General features: G+C 37.9%; 1 protein-coding gene across 2 annotated transcripts in view; it reads right to left on the bottom strand.

Moving 5' to 3' along the window:
• The window catches only part of UBR1 (ubiquitin protein ligase E3 component n-recognin 1), a 62,423-nt gene extending 40,065 nt beyond the window's left edge, over window positions 1-22,358 (bottom strand). Inside the window, exons 1-10 of one of the 2 annotated variants that reach the window (XM_085062287.1) lie at window positions 22,190-22,358; window positions 11,919-12,175; window positions 9,714-9,792; window positions 8,286-8,396; window positions 5,136-5,266; window positions 3,963-4,104; window positions 3,293-3,355; window positions 2,846-2,969; window positions 1,005-1,109; window positions 465-553 (exon numbers count right to left, since the gene is read on the bottom strand). In XM_085062287.1, coding sequence (XP_084918413.1) covers window positions 465-553; window positions 1,005-1,109; window positions 2,846-2,969; window positions 3,293-3,355; window positions 3,963-4,104; window positions 5,136-5,266; window positions 8,286-8,396; window positions 9,714-9,792; window positions 11,919-12,175; window positions 22,190-22,270 — 1,182 coding nt within the window. In that variant the 5' untranslated portion in view covers window positions 22,271-22,358. The remainder of the gene's footprint in view (window positions 1-464; window positions 554-1,004; window positions 1,110-2,845; window positions 2,970-3,292; window positions 3,356-3,962; window positions 4,105-5,135; window positions 5,267-8,285; window positions 8,397-9,713; window positions 9,793-11,918; window positions 12,176-22,189) is intronic. The other variant, XM_085062288.1, reaches the window with a different exon arrangement.
• Window positions 22,359-22,606: the final 248 nt, after the last annotated feature.

Raw genomic sequence — 22,606 nt, 5'->3', positions numbered from 1 at the left:
CTTCCTCCTGCAGTGAACTGCATTAATAGTTATCCAGCAGCTGTTTGTAAAAGACATGCACAATGACTAATGCACATCTTTATTTGCTTTGTTTCAATCCACAGAAAATCATGAAGTACCAAATCATCTTTATCAGAATTAAGAAGTCTCATCCTAAAAAATATTTCTTAATATTTGTATCTAATTTTCAAGAAGAAGGGCCAATTTCAGTTGCAGTTCATGTGACATTTCAAGATACACAGAATACTAACAATATGGCATTCAAACAAGCATATCCCTAAATGATTCTAAGGAACAAACCAGTGATATCGGAATTAATTAACTGCACTCCATAAAGGCTGAGCTAGTTATTGAAGCTCTACTTGTTTAAAATTCGTTATTTATATTGAAACAATTTTCAGTTTGGAGGGAAATTTCATAAAGCTAGCACAACTTCATGTATTAAGAACTAAATAACCATTTACCTTCACAAATTCCACAGCAAAAAGTTTTTTGTATTCCATTTCCATGAAAAAACTACTGAAGATAAGTTCATGAAGAACCTTCCTTGCCCCTGCAAAGAGCCAATACAATACGTCACTTTGTTGTACTAAGATGCAGCTTTTTGTGGAAAAAAGGAACCAATTATTAAACTATAATTAAAAAATCATTAAAAGCCTTGAAATGGTTGTGAATTACATGAACAAAGTTATAAATATTTTTTCAGCTTTTGACATTTATTGCTATGTATTTAAAACACAGGGTAAGCATCAAGTCACTCACTGTCAGGTTGCATTTTGGAAAAAGATTCTTCAAGACACACAAAGCAGGAGAAATTGAGGGGGCAAATATATACCCCAAATATAAATTAGCTTAGCTATAAAAATTGAGGCTGTATAAAAACCGTAATATAAAAACCATGAAGAAATGTTAATTCTATGTGCTTAGCACTTACTTTTATCTATATGTCACAGATAGATAATTAATAAAATTAATTCAGTTTATACCAACACAGATACACGAACCTTTATGAAGTTTTGCATCCCATAGCATCAACTTGCTTATAAAGCATGGCTTTTCAGATCCAGCTTCTTCAAGACATATTTGACAAAATATCTGGCGAAAGTCACCTGTAGGGATGAAACTACTCATTTGTACAAGAATGTTTCAATAATTAAATTATATGACACAAGAAAATTAGAATTACTGAATTCTGTTCCTTAAAAGAAAAAAAGAAGCGCTTAAGTAGGAATTACTTTTAGTATTTTTTCCTCATTGAACATACTCCCACATATCCTTTACCTTACTGATTTCTTCCTATTATTCTTACCTACTTAATTTACTAAATCCCATGATACAGAAGAGTATTTTAAAATGAAATTAATTTAGACAGCTTTGCAAGGCAGATCCATAAGAAGCCTTTGCTATGTCAGCACAGAAATGCACAGGGCTAGGCAAGTCTGTGCTGGTCACTGCCTCAGGCTTTAAAAGTCAGTCTTTTGTAGAATTTCAGAGATTTTTATATTTTCTTGCACCTATCAGTAAGCACAGTACTTGAAGTAATTTTGGGGATCAACATATTGCACTCACCCACAGTTTTTAACATTCAAAAATGAGGCCTTAAGTTAGTAAATTGAAAAGGGAAAGTGAAGAGTCATGAATCAAATTCCTGACAACCTGGAAATAAACATTATTAAGTGTTTCTTGATCCATGTTCTACCACTGAAAACAAAACCATGAAAAGAACAGGAACCACCAGACCATAAAAAAGTTCCACCTGAGTACAGAACATCAGGCTCATAAAGCCTCTCTGCATACAATCCAGAAGCAAGACAGGAAAGTTTAACTTCAATCTTTGTACTTAAAAACTCTCCTAAAACATACAGAATCATCTGTTAACTTACCTGGACAAAAATCAAACTTTCACTAGAAACTTTGAAATAAACCACGCTCAAAAATTTGTACTGATTAAAAGAACTGTCTGAGGAATTCAGAGCAGCAAGAAAATACCACTGGCAAAATAAATACCAACTTGAAAAGAACAGAACACTAAAATTTGTAAAACAGTGTAAAGAATTACAAAAAGGCACAATTCTGATCTATGTATTTCAAGGGAAAAATCAGCAAATGTTCAGAAAAAATGAGAAGAAATTCTCTCTATTAACAAAGCTTACAAAGGGGCTAAAGCAGACCACCAGATTTACCTATCACGAAAGAGGATAAGGAGTGAGTAGAGCTTAATCTATGCATATTTGTACTGTGTGGAGAAATTTTATAATGGCTTTAGTGTCCCAAGACAGGTATGAAAGGAACAGTAACAAATCAAAAGTACATTGATTCAGAAATCTTCTTTAAAACCATAAGCATCATCTAACACCAGAACAATGTTTGGAAGCTTCAATCAGACTTTCTGCTACTGGACAATTTTTTTAATTAAGGTTTAAATTTGCTTGTTTTATTGACACTTTCTAATGAATCACAGCTATCAAATTTGAAGCGGAAATTAATTTAAGCAGAGGATGTTTGTTTTCACTGATAGAGATGTTCTGTGGCTTTCCAACAGCACTGAGGAGGGCAGCTTTTAAGTACAGGAGTCACACACTGAGTGTGTGTGATGTTGAAAGTGAGAATAATAAAATTTTGAGACAGTAATCAATCAGGGAAACACATTTATTTCAACAAGAAGGAACAGAAGAAGGAACATAACCTCACTGATGGATATCAGCACCCATGCTACTGCATGGTTTATTTTCTAACTGGGAAGAACATGAAAGTATTTTAATTAAGGGAATATCATTTCATATCACTGCTAAATTCATTCAAATACTGACATGGCCTTATTGTAACAAAACCCAGTAATGCTTACTTGAATAGCTCATGAGCTTGTTCAGCCAAGAACCAAGGCGCAAGGCAAACTTCTGGTGTGCCATAACATCAGCATGCAGAACCTCCACATGGAGTGGTCGTTGAGAAACATTTTCAGAATGCCTCTAGGAGTCAGGTAAACATTAGTACATATTAAAAAAAAAAAAAAAAAACCACTTTGATTTCATTATTTATTTTCACCACCCACCATTTCTCCCAAGCCAAACAAAGAAAACAGTTCAATGTTTTATTTCTGAAGATATCTATCTATCCTATCTCAAATGTGGTGGTATAAATTCCATTGCAAAAAGTTCACAGGCAAGTTATAAAACCATGCAAGTACTAAGCTAAAGACTGCATGGCAGACAAATAAGTATGTGCACAGTATTAATACTAATTAGGTTGGTATGGAGCGGTTTTTTATGTGAAAAATACTTTAGGAAGTTACCTTAATTTCTTCTTTTGCTTCCTGACAAGAGGCATACTGCCCTGCCTTAACAGCTCTACGACCCTGTTTAAGAAAATATTGAGCATGAGACCAATATAAAGCAAACCCAAAATGTCACAAGTCTGATACTTGCTATGTTTTTTATATGTAATAGAAAAACAGGGCCCAACATGACTCACAGTGCTATTAAGCATCTAGAAGCAAATAAAAAATCACATAATTGTCTGTAGAAAAAACCCTATTTAAATTAAAAAAAAACAACTAAGTCTGGGTATCTTAATATTATTAAATAAGGAAAATTCATGCACATATTAAAACAGATGAGAGAGATTTCTGTAGAACACTTTACATACAAACCGTATCAACTTTCCTCCTAGCACAAAGTACATGAAACTGCAGGCTACACTGTACACCTGGGTTTAATAGTTCTTTCAGTATAGCCAAGAACAAGCTGGACCTCAAATTCCACTCACAGGAAACCAGAGATGAGTGCTTCCTCAACAAGTTCTCCACACCTGAGAAACAAGCGTTGACTAAGAGTTGCTCACCAATGCACCTTTCTCTTCTCCAGCTCCAGCAACCAGAAACAAAGATTCTATAACCAAGTGACTATCGTAGTAACTGTTAATGATCACAAGATGACTCTCTCCAATATCCCAAATGCACTCACCTCTTTATCTATGGTAGTTGTATGCAACTGGGCTTCACCAAGTTCACAGCCAAGTGCCCTTTGAAGGCTATAGATGACATGATCATAAGAATGATGTTCATCATTGAAAAGCACACAGTAGTAGCTGTCTACCTTCTCTCTGCTGGAAAAAGGGTAACATATCATACAAATGAAAGTAAAATTGTAAATAATGTCCTTTCAAATACAAGCAACAGCTTATTTGATAGCTGGAGAAGAATGTCAAACACAAAAAGAAAGTTATTCAAGTAAATCAAGCATGCTCTTCATGCTAATGTCACCACCCCCACCATCTATGCCAGAACAAAACCACAGAAACCATGTATCAAGTACAAAAAAGTAGTTTTGAAGTTATTTGATATTCTCCTATTAGTTCCTTTCTCTGCTGTTTCATGAACCCCTTTCTTTTGTAATGTGATACACAGCCTTTTTCCATTTTCATAGAATCATGGAATCATGAAAGAATCATGGCTTGAGTTGGAAGATACCTGTAAAGTTCATCTAGTCCAGCCACCCTGCAATGAGCAGGGACATCTTCAACTACCTCAGGTTGCTCAGAGCCCCACCCAATCTGACCTTGAGTGTTTCCAGGAATGTTTCCAACCACCAACCCTCTGGGCAACCAGTTCCAGTGGTTCACCACTCTCATTGTAAAAAATTCCTTCTTGTATTGACTCTAAATCTACCCTTCTGTAGTTTGAAAACCATTAGCCCTTTTCCTATTGCAACAGACCTTGCAAAACGGTTTGTACACATCTTTCTCTTGAGCTCTATGGAAAGCATCCTTGAAAATCTGCCAGCTTTGTTCTGCTCCTTTGTCCCTTAGTGTGTCATCAGTGTCCCCCACAAGAGCCAATGGCACCTTGGTGGGTTTCTCCAGTCTCCTGACACTTCCTCCCCTGCGCACCAAGACCTGCTGCTTCACTATGGATCAGGCTGGCTCAGGAGCACTTCCCTCCAGGGACTGATGGAGGACACTCCCACACTACTTTTCCCATGAAGTATCAAAAGCTTTTCTCCACATTACTCTAGGTCAAAAAGAGCACAGTGCTGTTTACAGGGATTTCAGCACTAATGTCTGCATGAGACTATCCCAGGTAAAATTATAATCCAAGTTGCTAATGCCTTGAAGAGAAAGCTGGAAATACTACCTACCTAATGGTGAGCTCTGGAGGCAGTTCCTTCTCTTCCTCCCAGATAAGCATATCTACTATGTATTTTATCACGGAGGGAAACACCCTCCTAGAATGCTCCATAATTTCTTCATTTAACTGACATTCAGAATTCTGTAAAACATGAAAAAATATTAACACAGAAAAGACATTAAAAGGGGGTTGGTAGAATGACTTATTACTACATTTGTTTCAGGAAATTATCATTTTCATGATTTTCAAGCAAATTAACCTCACCTAACTCTTCTTTTCAAAGTTATTTCATCACAAGGGCTCTCAGTATTCCAAGTTTCACCTGCCTTTCTTTATGCATCCATGTTTTATGTAGGACTAGACTACAAAAGGCCTCATCAAATGCATTTAGAAAGCTTCACCATTTTTTGAAACTTGCCTTCAAATAAAGCTGTTTAACAGCTTTCTACATACCATAGATATTAAAAGTTTGCCACGCAAACCAAGATTCTTCCCCTGTATTGCTTTTCTTTCTGTGAGGGTATTCTGTCAATCAAACAGAAACAGTCACAGAATCCTAACTCTGCTCTTTTCAGAGATCATTTCAGAAATCATTCAAAATACCCTGGCGCACTGACATTATTTGCCATTCACGCAGATAAACCTTATCATATGAATTGCCTACATCATGTAAAATTATTAATTACTTCTATAAGCATTTAACCAGGAGATAAGTTTTTAAGTAAAGCAAATCTGCACCTAAGAATGGAGCAATCAATATTCAGGCACAAGACATGAATATGCTGCAATGACACTGTATGAAAGGAGAGCTTTAATCCAAGGGCCCTGATGACCTTTACCACATACCAACTTCCTTTCAGTATACACATAAAGAAATGACATATGTTGTTATGAATGGTAACACAACCAAATCCAGTAATTTCACATATAAATATGACACTGAAACAGAAATTGTATTTGTACAAAGTTTACTATAACTTTAGGTTCACTCAAATGGCAAAAAAAATCTGAACAGGTATGTTTTTGCTAGAATGAAAAAAGATAAGAAACACAGATGCTTTTCAGGGATAAAGCTTACCATGAGTGACTTTGAATCCCAAAGTATTAAGGGCACTTATTTCTGCAATATGTAATCTGGCATATATTAAATATCAAACAACAGAAAGAGTGATGTGTTTAATACAGCTAAGAACCATATTTTCAAAAATTCTTAAATGGATAAATATGACTGCAGTTAATGTATGAAGCAGATAGTTTTTTCTAAAAAGCAAAATTATGTTGAATAATACATTAGATAAGATGGGAAAGCTAAAAATGTAGTGAAGGAGAAATAAAAACGTGTTAACATGAACAACAGTTTTCTGACCTGATATGTATCAGAACAGCAATTTAGAGCCAAACATGCAATCTAAAAATGTCTATCAATGAAATCATGGTCTATAAATATCACTAAGTGTACATACTTAAATCTGGATATGCTTGTACATCTTGGTAACTAAGAATATACATGTCTGGGATAATTATTTTTTTCCCCAGACTGACAAAGCTTTCATCATCTTAATGTTTGGAGCAGAATGAAAAAAAATATAGAGCTAAGAATAATCTAATTGAACTGAGCTGTAAATATACTAATTTTGTCCCCATTTTTCTGAAGAGTTTGGCTTCTTAAGCACTAATGTATGTTAAGAAAAAAAACAACACAGCTGGAGAAAAACTCAGAGCCATGCACAGAGATCATTCAAACAATAACCCTGCAATAAGACATGCTGCTTTCCTTCAGTCTGTAGGGAAAAAAAAAATCAAAGGAAATCACATTAAAGGATTTACAAACTATTAAAAATGGTAATTGAACTCATACAAGTAGTGAAAAGTTAAATAATGCAATGCCATCTCCAATTTTAGTGATATATATATGTATTTATATTTATATATAATATCCATTTTAATAGAAGTCACAGTACAGTGAAATTAAGATACATCTAACATAAAGTGAAAGGGTAAAAATAAAATTGCCTCAGAACTATGATGCAAAATGCATAATTCTTTAAGCTTCATGGTAATGCTTAAATAAAATTGTGGAAGAATAAACAAAGTATGTTCAGGTATCAAAGTTTGGAAATAATTAGCCACCTTTTAAAGAAAAGTGCCTGGCAAGTATTGTTCTCTTATCTCAGACATGAATTAGTGAAGTTAACCGCTTTTAAGGATATATTTAGGAAAACAGATTTTTGTATTTCTGGCATATGGAAGACATTATTTTGGAATCAATAAGAAATGGATAACTCCTAAAAGCATTAAGTGGGGATTCTACAATTATATACCCTCTGAATTTAGAGTAATTAAAGGAATACTGGTCAGGATCATCCAGAAAAGCCTGCTTTTTGTCTTTTTGTTTGAAAAGCATGGGATAAACTTCTGCCAGAAGAAAACGTGCTGGAAAAGAAATACGCAAGACATCTGTACTACATGTGCTTTGCCACTTATTTCTTTTAATAAGCACTGTATGTATGCTGAGAAAATTCCTACATTATGAATGTCCTTGATTCTTAAAACAGAGAACAAACCATAAGATAATCCAAACACCCACAAGCCCTTAGTCATAGAGAATCCATGACAGACAAGTCTTTTATTAAAAAAGAAAGATGGTCATGTAATGCAATCTTTCAAATAGCAACAAGTAGTTTACATTAATATACTGACTGCACAATAGCTACATATATCGACAACAAAGAACTAATAAGCAGCTTTCTACTCCTTCAAATTCAAGTAATTATCTAATTATGTTCTCTATCATTCACAACTCTCAAGCAGCACTTATTGCAGGAGTTCTCTACTTTCCCATATGTCTTCATCAAAACTACCAGCAATCTAGCACTGAAAAAAAAATCCTATTTTCCTTCAGAACACAAGGACAAAACTTAATCCTTCCCAATGAGGAACTGTGCAAATTTCTTAACCTGGAAACACCTGCAGAATGTGCTGGGAAAAGTATTAAACACCTATGTAGTAATGGTGACAGCAGCAAAATTAACCATACCATAGCTATTTTTGGGTAGTCTAACACTGAGGAAACCATTTGGGCTCTTTTGATTACAGGTTTTTAAAATAAGAGGGTAGAATTTACAGTATTTATTAATTTCCCTTTAAGCAATATTCTTACTTCTTTTGGAGAACTGGATGCTCCAGGCTCATGTTTAGTACACAGCGGTCCAGCTTTCCATGCCTCTGTATCCCCACAGTCACAAAATCCACCTCCAGTGGAGCTATGCATCTGGAAAAACCATGTATTTCAGTCATGAAATATGCATATTATAAGGAAAAGGAAAACAGAAATGTGCATTACTTAAATCAAACACAAGTATAAACACCTACTTAAAAAATAGAAGAGTCATTGCATAACCAATGGGCTTACAACAACTCCTCTTTTTTTAGGTAAGAGGAGACTTACCAAAGGAGAAGGGTAAAAGGTAAACCTTTTGAGCAGAAAATAAAGGAGGAAATACAGTTGCTGCTACAAAAAGGTATGCAAGTCCTAAATAAATTTTACTTGAAAGTAAGTGAAAAAGCCTATGATTGATGAGTGTTGCATAAATGGCAAAATAATTATTTCCGGGTTTACTCACAAAGTTATAGCAAAGCTGGTTAACGCCTTCTTTAAAATTACTTCATAAAGTTAGAAAATAATATATAAAAAAGTCTGCATAATAAACAGACTTTTAGTAGTACCTCTGCTTCTTATCAAAGAAAAGATTACATGATCAGCATCTAAATACATTCTAGTAACTTTAACTTTGCATTGGACTTTCAGAAGAGCACAAATTCTGAGCCTCCATTTTGGCAAAAAGTTCAGACAAAACTCAGGCAAAAACAATTATCCTTAGCTTTCTCCAAACCCCGATCTTGAAATAATTGCATAAAAACTCAATGACCCAATAAAAAGACATTTAAAAATCTGTTATTTACCTGAAACATTTCAAAATTACCTGATCTAATTAGACATGCTTCAAGCAGGAGGCTGGACTATGTGACCTCCTTAGGTCTCTTCCAACATAAATTATTCTATGAATCTATCAAGAGCATATCCCCGTATTCTTCAGATGAAAATGCTACAAATCTGCTCCTGTCTACCTATTTCCATAACTGATGTTTTATCCTAAGAATTTACTAAAAAACAGGGAAATGACAACAGCTTCTCAGCCCAGCTGTGTTTCCAAACTGCTCTGTAATCATTACTGTCTGTTTTCCCTAGGTTTTCACCTTACGTATTTCCCAACAGAACCGACTGTTACTCAGGACACAACCGTCATTTTCAGTCACAGCTCTTTGCTCTGACCTACACTTCCATGAAATTGCCGAAAAGAATGACATTCTATGCATTCATATACACTCCTTTATCTTCTGGTTCTTCAATTAGAAAGTTGCTGCTCTTAGAAGAAGCTTTACATAGTTAGAAACACAAGAGAGAGATTATGTAATTCATAAATCCCAGATTTTTTTTTAAATAATAAAATTACTGATGGGTTATTATAGCCTCAGAAGAACTTCTCTAAAGCTATAAGTACCATTTTTTAAAATGAGATTTTCCTACCTTGTACCGGTGGTTCTTGTGAATACTATTCTGGAAGCAGTCAATACAGAGCACACAAGTTGGATCAACTGCACAGTCTCTGCAACAAAAATGGTAAGTGGAAAACTTTCTAAAACAAAACATGGAATTTTCATGCACAAAAGAAAATGCTGCTCTGAAAACCAGAAAAATTTTGATTAACAACAGAGTCAAATTATAAAACCATTGACTTTTGTCTCCTTTCTGTGACATGGAGTTACAAAAAGGAGAGTTACTAACATTAGCCAGTCTTGTTAGATTTGAACCATGTACTCAAACTTGTTATATGAAATTCTGTCAAAAACATGCTCAATTTCCACTTTCAAAACTTGCTGCTAACTTTTTCTGGTTTTGCTAAGAACAAGCAGCTATTAAAACCAGTGAGGACTCTGAACTGACCCTTACTATTGTTTCCTGACCTGTAGTCAGTTTGACAATTAAACTTTTGCTACGCTTCTGCTAGGTTTTGTTTCTAACTTTTAAAACAGTTAGAAGGTGAAATCTGAAAACAAAATCCTTTATTAAATGAGCTAGGAACATATACTTTGAAATTTAACTTTTAGTTTCAGTCATGCATTAAAATATCAGAAAATCTGGAATTACACTCATGGGCAATCTAATTCCATTTTTTTCCTGTGTTCCACATACATAATTATATTGCCTTTTTTCCTTAAAATATGGTCACTTTTTTCTTTAAATGCCATTTTACTCTATGCAAAATGTGGAGGACAGGTGCCAAATGACAACATATCAAATTTTTTGCTTTATACCATTGTTCAACATTTAGTTCAAGCCTCTTTTACAACTAAAATACCATGCCAATTCTAATTGCAGAAATAATGTCCTTTCAAACCTTCAGATTATAATAATAATTACAATAATTTAATACTTCAGTAATATTAATTTATAACCATAAGTCCACTGAAGCATGAATTAAAAGAAAGGAAAAAAAATGAAGCCAGAAGTGCCTGCTAGATTTGATTACCCAATTCAAGATGTTTAGATTTTAATACTTCAGAGTATCTTATTTTTAGCATCTTAGAAGCCTAAAGCAAACTAGCTTCAGTTGCAGTAGTATATACAGTATCTTGTATAAATACTACCACATTTCTGCAAGACTGGAACTCAAAAAAATAAGAAAAATAAACAAACTGAGATATTTAGCTTTGTCTTTTTGCCTGCTACAATACATGAACTCTGTACAGGTAGGCAGACAATCATTCCTGCTCCAGCAGCACTGAACTGCCTTAACCAGCTTTTTCCTTCATACAACTGTCATACTCACTACACACCTTCTATTACACACTAAAGGACTTCTCCAAAGACCGTTCTCCTTTCATACATAACACAAACTTATTCCTAGAAAAGGCTGAAGAGTATGAGATTAAAACTTTACAGTGTAATTCATGAACAAAGTTTACAAAGAGCTTTCATTTAGACACTTCCTAAATTCTAAGGGATGGGTTCTCTACTTATAACATTTTTCATCCTTAATAATATTCTTTCACTATTTCTGATTAAAATTTTTAGGCTTTTAAAATAAACTGAAACATAGAAACTGAAACATAAACTATGACAGTAGTATGATATTAATGCTCATTAATTGCCAGCACAATTGCAGTCTTTACATTCATCACAAAGAGTGCTGGCTTTTTAATATTAATATATATTTTTATTAATTACACTAATTAATGTATTTGTATAAATCGGAACTGATAAAATTAATTCCATCAAATCAATGAGCTTCCACCTTTAATATACTCCAGGATGAGAAAAAAATGTCAACAAATGACCCCGAGTCGCACAGCTATTGCCTAAGCAAAGGACTGATATTGTTCAGAAATGCTGGATTCTGTTTCAGACTTTGAAAGGGTGAGTACTGTATCCCTCAATTCAGGTACAGACTGCATACTCATACTCTGTCATCTAACATTTTTAACTAACGGCTTTCAGTACTTTTAGTATACTTTCCATTTCCTTCCCCATTTCTCTGCCAGAGCCTTCTTGTCATATGCAATCTTCCTCACTCTAAAATGGTTTGAGATGGGAAACAAATGCCACGATCAGTTAAGCAAAGAAGTTCCATGACATAAGCAATGACTAATTAGCAGCACAACTGATTTTATTAAGCCATTTGCTGCATTATCTCAGATGGTAACACTAATGACAACACACCTTCTTTCTTACCTGCAAGAGTATGTTGTCTCTCCTCCTTTGAACACCTTTCCACAGAGCTGGGAGGTTCCACTCTGTTGTAGTTTCTCAAGGAATATATCTGGGTCCTCCCCAAACAAATAACATTCCAGGGGGTATAATATTGCTGCCTGGACCATTTCTTCTTGTTTCTCCAGCAAGGGGTCCATTTCAGCTGAGTAAATATTTGGCACATGTTTTGCCAAGCACTGTAAAAATGTAGCTTGGAAGTCGAATCTTTCATCACACCACTGTAACAAAAAGTACACCCATGGATAAACAAACAAATAAGTAAATATAAAGAAAATAGGATTACACATTTCTACTGTGAATTCAGAAGTCTTTCCTACCTCAGAAGTCAATTCTTTGAGCAATAAAATCAAAGAAACCATTCATTCCAATCATACTAAGATATTCTTATTTTGCAAGTGCAGCAGCTTGATCAGTCTAATCAGATTTCCTGAATCACAAAGCATTCAAACCTATCCGTGATTATCTGAAAATGAAGACCCATCCATGAAGTGCAAGGAACTACTTATTCAAATTCCAATGCTAACAGATAAATCTGGTTTTGTTCCAGAATTTTACCTGAGCAGTAAGTGCCACTGCAATCACTGTATTAAAAAAAATATAAAAGCTGTATAAAAGCTGTAGCATGCACACATATATAATATGTACGTATACATACATGCACTTATATACATAGATATGTATTTATTTTCACATATTCAGATCTAAGGAACAAAAGGAAACACAAACAAATTCAATGGCTGCCTTTTTATTGTAATTAACTTGTTCAAATTTTTCAACTACCCAGCAATATTTTTGTTAAATAAAAGTGATGCTTACCCAAGGCATTAAGACACTAAATTGTAAAAAAACCCTGAAAATTAAATACAAATTTATCAGATACATGCCTATCAACACTGAAAATAGCAAAGCATCACACCCAGCTCATGGTTCTGAGAAAGATATTCTATTGTAAAAGGTAGCTGAAAACTGAATTACTAGATCATGTTTATTTTTTATCTATTTATTTATTTGATTTAAGATGAGTGGACATGAATTATTCTTATCATGATTAAACTTCACAATTTAATGTTCCTGCATAAACATGTTTCTTCCTGTAACTTGTTTTTGTTTTATCCTACCTGTACTGCACTATAGCTTCATCAAATTCCCCTCCCAATTTGGCTACTGTATCTTTTAATGCAGAAGGGTGGGATGTGGCCCCTTGGCACGCTCTCTTTGCAAAGCACAAGAGAATCCCAGTCTGTAGCCCTTCTATCTTAATCACCCATGTTCCCAAGAGATGGTGCAAGTTTAGCTTCTGCGTTGCTGGTCCAGAGCACGTCATACCTTCAAGAAACACAGGGCTAAGCCTCCCTGAATATCTGCCAGAAGGGTAAAATGGGTTCTCACACAGTCGAACTCACAAGCATGTCAAGCATTCTTGTGCAAAGCTTTTAATTCTATTTAAATGTTGTTCTGAGAAGAGAGGACAGGAAGTAGGGAAGGAGAGGGAACAAGAGAACTCTCTCAAGTAGGCTGTCTGCCTTCTGGTAAGCACACTAAAATATATCCTCAGCCTGTATATAACCCAGGAAATACCCATTATACTCACAAGAGAAACAAGAACATTATTTTCCTTATTTCTAAAAGCTGCACCAGGCTAAACTTCAGACCTATCCCATGCCCTCTGTGCCTCCTATGAGAAGTAATTTATTCCTTTCATCAAAATCTTTCAGTATACTATATTCAACTGTATAAAATTACACACAAAACCATCAACAATACAAACGCTGCCAAATAAAGCATCCCCTTTAAATTAAAATTGACTGTCCAATGCTAGCTTGGTCCCCTTGTCCACATATACTGAAATTCAGGCTTGAATACCTCAACAGTTTGAGAAGTCCTGCTTTCCCTCTGCACACTCACTCCCTTACCTGAGGTCATGCCTGTCAAGAGCTCAATTGCTACAGACATAAAAACCATATGAATTGATAAATTGATAGGTTTTTTTTTGTTTTTATTGACAGGATGAGCCAGAAGTCTAGAAAAACCAAATAACTGTCCAAGACATTTGCAAGCCGAGATGAGGCGCACACTGCAGCTTTCTGCCCAGCCCTGGCATAGACAGGCCTGAGAGGCCGTGGAGTTGCCATCCTTTGACATATTCAAAAGCCAGCTGGACATAGTCCCAGGGAACCTGTTCTAGGTGACCCTCCTTGAGCAGGGAGTTTGAACAGAATGACCTGCAGAGGTGCCTCAATCGTTGTGTGATTCAAATGCTTCATAAGGAGGAATCTTACTTCTCTGTCAATCTCTATTAATCTTCCAATTTCTGTTACTAGCAAGCTCTACAGAAAAGTAATTTTCCAGATTTGGTTCCACTCGTGTAAATTTGAAATACAGTCCTGAAAGAGGCAGAGGCCATGAGACAACACAATTAAGGAAGAAACATTACCATGTAACCAAAAGACTACAATCAGTGAGCTCTCCACAGCCCCCCAGGCACTCACACCCTACTCACAGGAGCCCACATGCAGTAGCCAACAGACGAAAGCCCAGAGGAAGCAGGCCTGAATACACTCTACTCCAACTGACACTACCCCATTGGAAAATATTTTCCAACTGCATACTTAAAATTACTGAATTTAGGAAAAAGAACCACCTTCACATTTGGAGCAAATCAGAGCTTCATCTCAAATCTGAATTCTGAAATTGCTCAGCTCTTAAAATATTTGTATTAGTGTCCTTAGTAGAGTTCTTCTGATGGGTTTCTTGGTCTTTTTTTCACTTTTAATTAAAGTCTGCCAAAGAAACAGCCATGCTACCACATGGGCCATATGCACATGGCCCTGAAATAAAAACCCCACAAAAAATGACCAGAATGAGCTAAGGGAGTTCTTACTGCAGCAGCACAACACAGTCTTTACTGCAGAGGGAGAGTAACATCCACAACCACACGTTGGTGGGCATTCACAGGTACTGGAAACAGCAGGGAAAGGTGGCACTCAAGAACCTGACACTAGTGAAGAGTGTATGTCAAAGATATAAAGTACAAAAGAAGAGGTAGGAGACTAAGGTATCTCTAACCTTCTCCAGACCCACCTCTCTTGCTCCTTTAAAACACATTCCTGTCACATTCACCTTTTTTTAAGATGAAGATAATTCTCAAACTGCACGAAAGAGGAAGGAAAAGGGAGCCAGGAGGAGTTGTTGCAAAGCTGTGTTTCTCAAGGGTTAGCAGTTTTTTCAGCAGAGCAGACACAGAAATCATTTTGTCCTACACATTTGATTTGTTCTGTATAACAAAAGCAGCAGTAACTTGTAATCTTTACTGACTCTTCAGAAGAATACTGTGACAGAAGTAGTACCTCAAATACCACTTGAGAGCAAACCATTAAGAAAGGATTTCTTGTCTTGCATGGCAAACATCTCCTCCTCTGTGGGATCAGACTAATACTTCTTCCCATGTGTAACCACATACACATTTTCCCAAATGCCCATTTCAACCAAACACACAGATTTATCCTACATTTAAAAGGACAGCTTGTAGCTTTTCCCAAACCCTTTAAATAAGCATCATGCCAAAAGGTCAGAGGTTGAGAAATTATATTTGCCTACAAATACTGCGATAAAATATGCAAAATATCTGTCATTGATATAGAAAATATATCCATATCCAATTTTGTCTTTCAAATACATTCCATTTATGAATAGTACAAATAACAGAAATGAGAGAGAAGGAAGTGTACAAGAAAAAAAGAGAAAAAAGTTAACAACTCTCTCCATTCACTTTTCACCTTCAGACCAAGCATCAAATGAGATTTCTCGCCACTATGACAGAATTTCTTTATCATTGCATATCATTACGTACATTAATTCAGCACTTGTTGCTTCCATGACAATTTTTGATCTACCTTCTAAGCACAGCTCTCTTGGAATTCTGAAGTCTTTTCAAACTAACAGCTTGCATGAGGCAATATTATAAAAAGCAGCTCTACTTTAACTGCACCAATTGACAAGCTGATCTTTTAGTGCAAAAGCGATTGCCTAAATTTCAAGACTATTTTTAGATCTATACATTAATCTAACCAGTGAAAAGAACGAATATTAATAAATACTAAATAACATTATGAAGGAACAGACACTACCAGTAGCATGAACTGAAACCTGTACCTGGTCCAGCATTCCAGTTAAAAGGAACACTAAATTGCTTTGTTATGCATAGCAAAAATCTGTCAATCACAAGATGACAATACCAGCCACCTGTCAAAGCAGCTAGAAGAAGCAGGATTTTAAAAGCAAATATTTAAAATGCTGGGGTCATACTGGTTTCAGGCAGGTGCCATTCAACATAAATACCAAATGCAAAAGGCAGCTTTAACACACAGAACAGTTGTTACAAGTTAAACTGAGATGAGCAGGACAACATCTCAGAAAACTTTTATTCTGATATTGTCTAACCAACTGAGGAAACATAAGACATTTTAGAAGGATAAATATACACAAGTTTTTTGATAAGTACGCCAAATACTTAAAATTTCTTTGGAAAGGAAAGTTCAAAAGATTCTTGAACAAATGTTTTCATAAAAGATTCTGCTTTCAAAATTTTAGTTTGATTTTTCCTTGTTATTATTTTGATTTAAAATTATCAGTTTTCTAATGCACTGGAAATAAGATGCAACTAGAATACAAAACACCTAGGCACTATTTTTAGTAAAAACAACAAGGAGACAAGGCAATCTATTTCAGCCTCAAAGACATATATTCCACAAAGAAGAGGCTTCAAAAATAAACACTAGAAATTAACATACTTCTTCCCTGCTTTAAATCAAACTGAACTTTTTTTTTTTTTAATTCTGTCTGTGAAAGGGCACAGTTCAGGGAGTTAAAATGGAAACCTACTCTATTTGTTCTGTCACATTCCCAACAGAAATTATGTTGTTTCACATTCACCAACAAAGTATAGCCAATATTTTAGTAGAGAATCCAAGCTTTAAAAATGACTGTTTAGAACTCAAATACAAAGTATCTGTTTTCTGATGCATCAGTCAGCTCCTTTATATACCATGGTTAAAAAATCCAAACCATAGTACCAACTTTAGTATCTGCTCTGGATATCAGTAATTACACTAAAAGAAGTAAGTTAGGTTTCAAAAGTTATTTTCTCTCAGCACAACATGGGTAACATTCGACACTGTCTAACATTGTCCTAACAAAACATCAGCTTTGACCTGAAGACATAAAAACTTTTTGATCTCTACAGTCATTTCACTTTGGCCCCTGAGACAAAGCGGGGTGCCAATTCATGTCAAAAGTTGCTTTAATGATGCAGGTGTTTGCCCACTGGGAATGAGACTCAAAACCAGCACAGACTACTAAAGCTTTGTCTACAGTACAATCTACCTCGATTCCAGTAGTTGCCAACGACTAGCTACCAGTTTAGCTGAACCAGAACGAATCAGTGACCACCAGAGGAGGACAAGTAACCACCAGCCCATCTGGTACTGTTTCAGCTGCTGGACAGCTAAAACTAATGTTTTCTTTGGGGTAAACAATGCACAGACCCAAGATGCTCAACCTCTTGGAAACTGCAGGTCACGTTTAAACCACAGACACCTCCAAAACCACAAAAGCACAACTGCAGCTCATGGGAGTAAGCACCTCAAAGCAAACTGGTGCCCAGGGAGAGGACTGGGGTTAAATCATGGGCTGTAGTTCTCTCTGCCATGCTGGAGGTATCTCTATTGCAGCTCTCTACCAAGTAGACGCTCCAGCCTAAATATGTCACAAAATTAGCAGGATACTACTACTAAGTAGGTTCAACATGTAAAACAGTCAGGAATTCTAGAACTAATTTGCAAGTCTTTGAGGCAAGCAATCTAATCACCTTTTCAGGTTCCAAGCTTTTTGGTGAAATCTGCATTTGGTAGATAGCAACATACAACTAACACTAGAGGAAGCAGAAATTCAGTATGGCACAGTAAAGCAAAACAATGTGCAAAATACATATTTCTGGGGGAAAAGTTATTCTCCCTATACAAATAGCAAAATCACCTTTGAAGAATTACTTCTAATATTCTCTGAGACTTTGAAATTGATTTTTAAGTTCTGACCATTCATTTGAAAGATCATTTTAATTTTGTTTCTAGAAAAACAAAGGAAATACTTTGATTCTTAACATCCATGCTGTGGTCTCCTACATTTTGAAGGAACAGCACATCTATGAAATGTCTTAGCAAGCACCAGGCTGCACTTCAGAACACACAACTATAGTGAATATTTACAAAGAAGTAATTCATTAATGGAAGGGTGGAGGATGCAGGGGGGAAAAACAATGACACCACTAGTTTAATTAATTCCTGTGTACTCATACCTCCCTAATTTTCCAATTATCATTCATTTTAAGATCCACTGTATACAGTCCAATTCTGCAGCAAATGAATGTGTAATAAAATTCAGGTGACTGATATTTAGATCCATATCCACTCAGCATCCCTCAAATACTTTCCCTTATACACCAAACCCAACCTGTTTACCCCTAACATCTCTACTCCTCGTGCATCTAGGAGATCCTGAAACAGTTACATGCTTTCAGGAATATCCACTACTTTCTCCTGGGGCCACATACCTCTCACAACTCTAATACTGTAATAGGATTACAGCAACCATACGTTGTACACTTTATCTGGACTCAACCAAAGATAACAGATACCTTTACAATCACAGTTCACCCCTGCACTAACAAAAGCCACAAAAAATTCCAATAAATATGAAGCAAACATGAAAGCTGACAGAGAAGAAAAAACCACAGCGCTACTCGATACCATAACAAAGTAAAAGCACTTCAACGGACTCCTAAATACCCAGGGATGCAAACATGACCTGGGCCATGCTCCAGTTGCCTGTTGCAACTTCCATTTCTGGGTTGCTGACACAAGTGTAGAGTAAAAACTTCTGCCAATATGCTGCACTGTTCTGAATACAGTGGCTTGACCACAGTGGCATTTCAGGGGTTGGTTACACTAAAGTATATGATGGCTTAGCTAAAATGAAATTTTTAAAAATTTACCTTAACATAAAGTAAAATCATATAGACATGTAGTCTGGTCTAAGCAGGTCAATTCAGTTTAGGAGAGTTTAGATTTAAAATTAGAGGACACTGCAACTCCAAGTAAGATGCCTGACTCAGACTTCACTAATTTCAAGAAATAACCTGCACATGAATATGAATATTCCCTCCATATTACTACCTGATTACAACACATCTACAGTAGCAGGACTCCTCATATGCATTTTCTCAATTATAAAACAGCACTGAATGACACAAAAGATCTGAAAAATCTTAAAATGCACAAGTGTCTGTATTGTGTTTTACATCATAAAGCTAGAATTTAGATTTTTCCTCTCTTTAAAGAAAATATCCTAATAATACAAGCTTTTCTCTTCTGACACACTACTACCCCACTTATGTCTCATCTCTTCTCTTAGGTGTACTGACTGATGGCAAAAGATGGGACTTTAAAAAAAAAATCCCTTTTCTCCACAAACATTACTGAGAAGGTACAAATACATAAGAATTTGAAGATTTCGTGTAAATTTAAAATCCTTGGAATATCTAAGCCCTGCTCATCTATTCCAGGTAGCAGCCACCAAAGCAGGCAGGAGTCAAACCAGAATTTGTTTAGAATACAAATGGACAAACAACCAAGGGCTGGATCCAGCCTGCAAAGCAGGCTTTTGTTAGGCCACCAGCAATGCCCGCTAGCCAACTACTAGAGAAGCCAAGTCCAGCCCATTAGTCAGCCAAGTAAACTGTGGATGCTGTTGGGAAAGAAAAGAAAGTAAACTCGAGTTTGGTAGACAAAGTTTACTACTCAATCAGCACACAAATTCAGCCCACTCTCTTCCAGGGCAGCTCAGGAAACAATACAGCCACTACGGAGAAGCAGAGACAGGACCTGACTTCAACTAATGCAGTGAAACACCAAGTCAAGTATTTTCAACCACAGTCATCCAACCCAAAGAGCTGGAGATAAAAGCAGAGAAGACACCAGAGACTTGGGCTGGGTGCAGAAGCATTTATTACCTGAGTCATCACCAGCCATTCTGGAATCAGGCTGGCTCCTGAAGAATCACTCAGGTAATCCTGCATCATGCACCCAGTGCTCTGGGAAGGTTTGCAGCCAGGTGTGCTGCTGCACTGCAACCAGTGGCACCCACAGCCAGAGATGAACAGGGGAGCAAGAGTCTGTCTGACCACACTGACATTGAGACAGATTTGACAAGTTCAGTGAGGCCAAAGCTCACCCTATTTAACCAGTTGTTTCTGCTCCACACAACTTCCCAGTCCTAGCACCACAGTGACTTTCAGAACAGCTGAGCACAGTGAAAGTTCAAGTCAGGCAGAATACACTAGTTCCACCTAACTAGTACCATCTTCAGGACAGCAGTAAATTGGGTGTACTGCCTCCAGGTTACAGCTGTCTCTGGCACCACTATAGCCAGATTTGCTATCTAACATCACAAATGCTGTCAGACACAACATTATTATTATCCCAGGCTCCTCTTCTCCCTAATTATAACACACCCTCACCCCCTACTCCCTGTCAAAATCCCTGCAGTTTGCTTGGATGTATGGCAGGCAACACCGTCTGGATGGCCAACCACCTCCCTTGGAATAATGGTAATTCTGGCCCAGACACTTTCAGTTGGCTGAAATCACATTGAAATTAAGACCACTTAATGGAGCAGCATCACCTTTGAGCAGCTGAGGATCTCTTCAACATCTCTCTCTTAGTTTTTCACACTATCACCAGTTTTATGGATTGCTTGGGCTAACTCAGCCTCTTATGTCCCCAGTTAATGAATGGCTGATTGCATTGCCTTGCTGCTGATTGCCACTATTACCATCAGCATCACTGACTCTATGTATGGCTCACAAGCTTCACAAATCACCTGCCTTGGGTTGCAATTTTGCAATCAAATCACATCCTTCCTAGTTTAAAATAGAATTGTTTCTAATACTAAAAAAACCCCACACCTAGGCCTGTTACAGTCACATAAATATACTTAAGGCTGCAGTCTGTGACTAAAGGGTCATTTCTAATGATTTGCAGACACAGTTCTAAGAAGAGTACAAGGAACAATGGTTGCTGGCTTAGGGCTGCCACATCCAAGACAAGTTCCGTGAGTAAACACTTTCCTACTTTTATTAGTGGTGTGTAGCATCACATAAAGAGCAGCTACTCTACAGGCTTGCCAACGCCCAACTTTTAAAAACCCACAGTCAATGGTTTCAAAACTATACTATGTGTGCAGATTGTTACAGAAAATAGAACATAAAGTGTAAGGTTCCTGATACACATCCGTCTGCCTTCCTTTCTTAAGTTGTCAACCTTTGGGTTTTAAACTTCTCCAGGTAGTGTTTCAAATATAGCAATCACTACACAAGGATGTGAAGGAAACCACAGAAGGCACTTACATGCTACCACTAGACACGGTCAACACCAAATTCTGTTCAAGAGCAGACTGAAAAATATCTGTTCAATATTAAATCCATAGTTGATTATTTTGCAGAAAGTAAAAAGAAACAATGTTTCTGTTGATCAACCAAACAAACAACGGTCTCCATCTGCGTTCTTTCTAAACAATACTATTTGCTGCTCCATTCACACTCTGCAGAACAATAATTTGTTACTCAGCCTTTTTTGTTCCACAGTAAAGTCACCTTTAATTAAGAAAAGTAAAGGACTACCATAAAAGATGCACATATACACTACAACGTTTTAAGGACAGTCGCTGAAGCTGCCTAAAGTTCGATCTCATTTAATCTCGTCATTCAGTGTCAAGTGCAGGCACGGGACAGGGGCTGAGAGACGCTGTGGGGAACTGAGACAAACCGCTTGGCTGTGGCCCCTGACAGCGGCTCGGCGGGCCCAGGGCAGGGCTGGCTCTGCTCTCCCGGAGCACGGAGCCCCGCAGCCGGCGCAGGCCAGCAGTGGGGGCGCAGCCCCACCGGGAGCGGGGGCACCGGGCCGCTCGCTCCGGCCACACCGCCCCGGCAGGTGCCGCCGCCGCCCGCCGGCTACGGCCAGCGCACAGCGGCGCGTCCCGGCCCTACAGGGCGCCGCTCGGCAGCCGCGGAGTGCCAGCCTCGCTCGGCCGAGCGGCGGGGCGGCAGCGCGGGGAGGGCACAGGCTGTCCCCGAGGGCGGGCAAAGGGAACCGCGGCGCCGCGCCGGGCTGCAGCCTCACCGTAGCTCGCTCCGGGGCCTGCGCGGGGGCCCGGCCGCCCGCCGCTCCCGCTCCGGGACCTCGATCGGCTCCGTCCGCCATTTTGAGAGCGAGGGACGCGGCCGGCGGCGCCGTCACGGCCCGGAAGGAGCGCCGCCGTCACCGGGCGCTGCGCCCGCAGCCAGGGCCCAGCCCGCCCCGCCCCGCGCGCAGCCGCCGCCGCCAGGGCTCGGCAGCGCCGCCTGCCGCCCGCGGGAGGCCAGCACAGCCCGGCCCGGCCCGGCCCGCTCGCGTTGGGCCTGCCTGCTGAGTTACGGGGATGGAGCTCCTCTGCAGGCGCTTCAGCTGCACCGTGTGCGTGCTCGCTTCGCGCCCTGCACTGCCGAGTGACGGAATGAATTAGGCTGGAAAAGACCTCTGAGACCGTCGGGTCCAAGC

This window comes from Lichenostomus cassidix, chromosome 5, assembly GCF_008360975.1.
Source record: "Lichenostomus cassidix isolate B80296 chromosome 5, HeHo_3.0, whole genome shotgun sequence".
Lineage (NCBI taxonomy): Eukaryota > Metazoa > Chordata > Aves > Passeriformes > Meliphagidae > Lichenostomus > Lichenostomus cassidix.
Note: the sequence above shows the minus strand (reverse complement) of the source record. Positions and strands in the feature narration are given on the sequence as shown.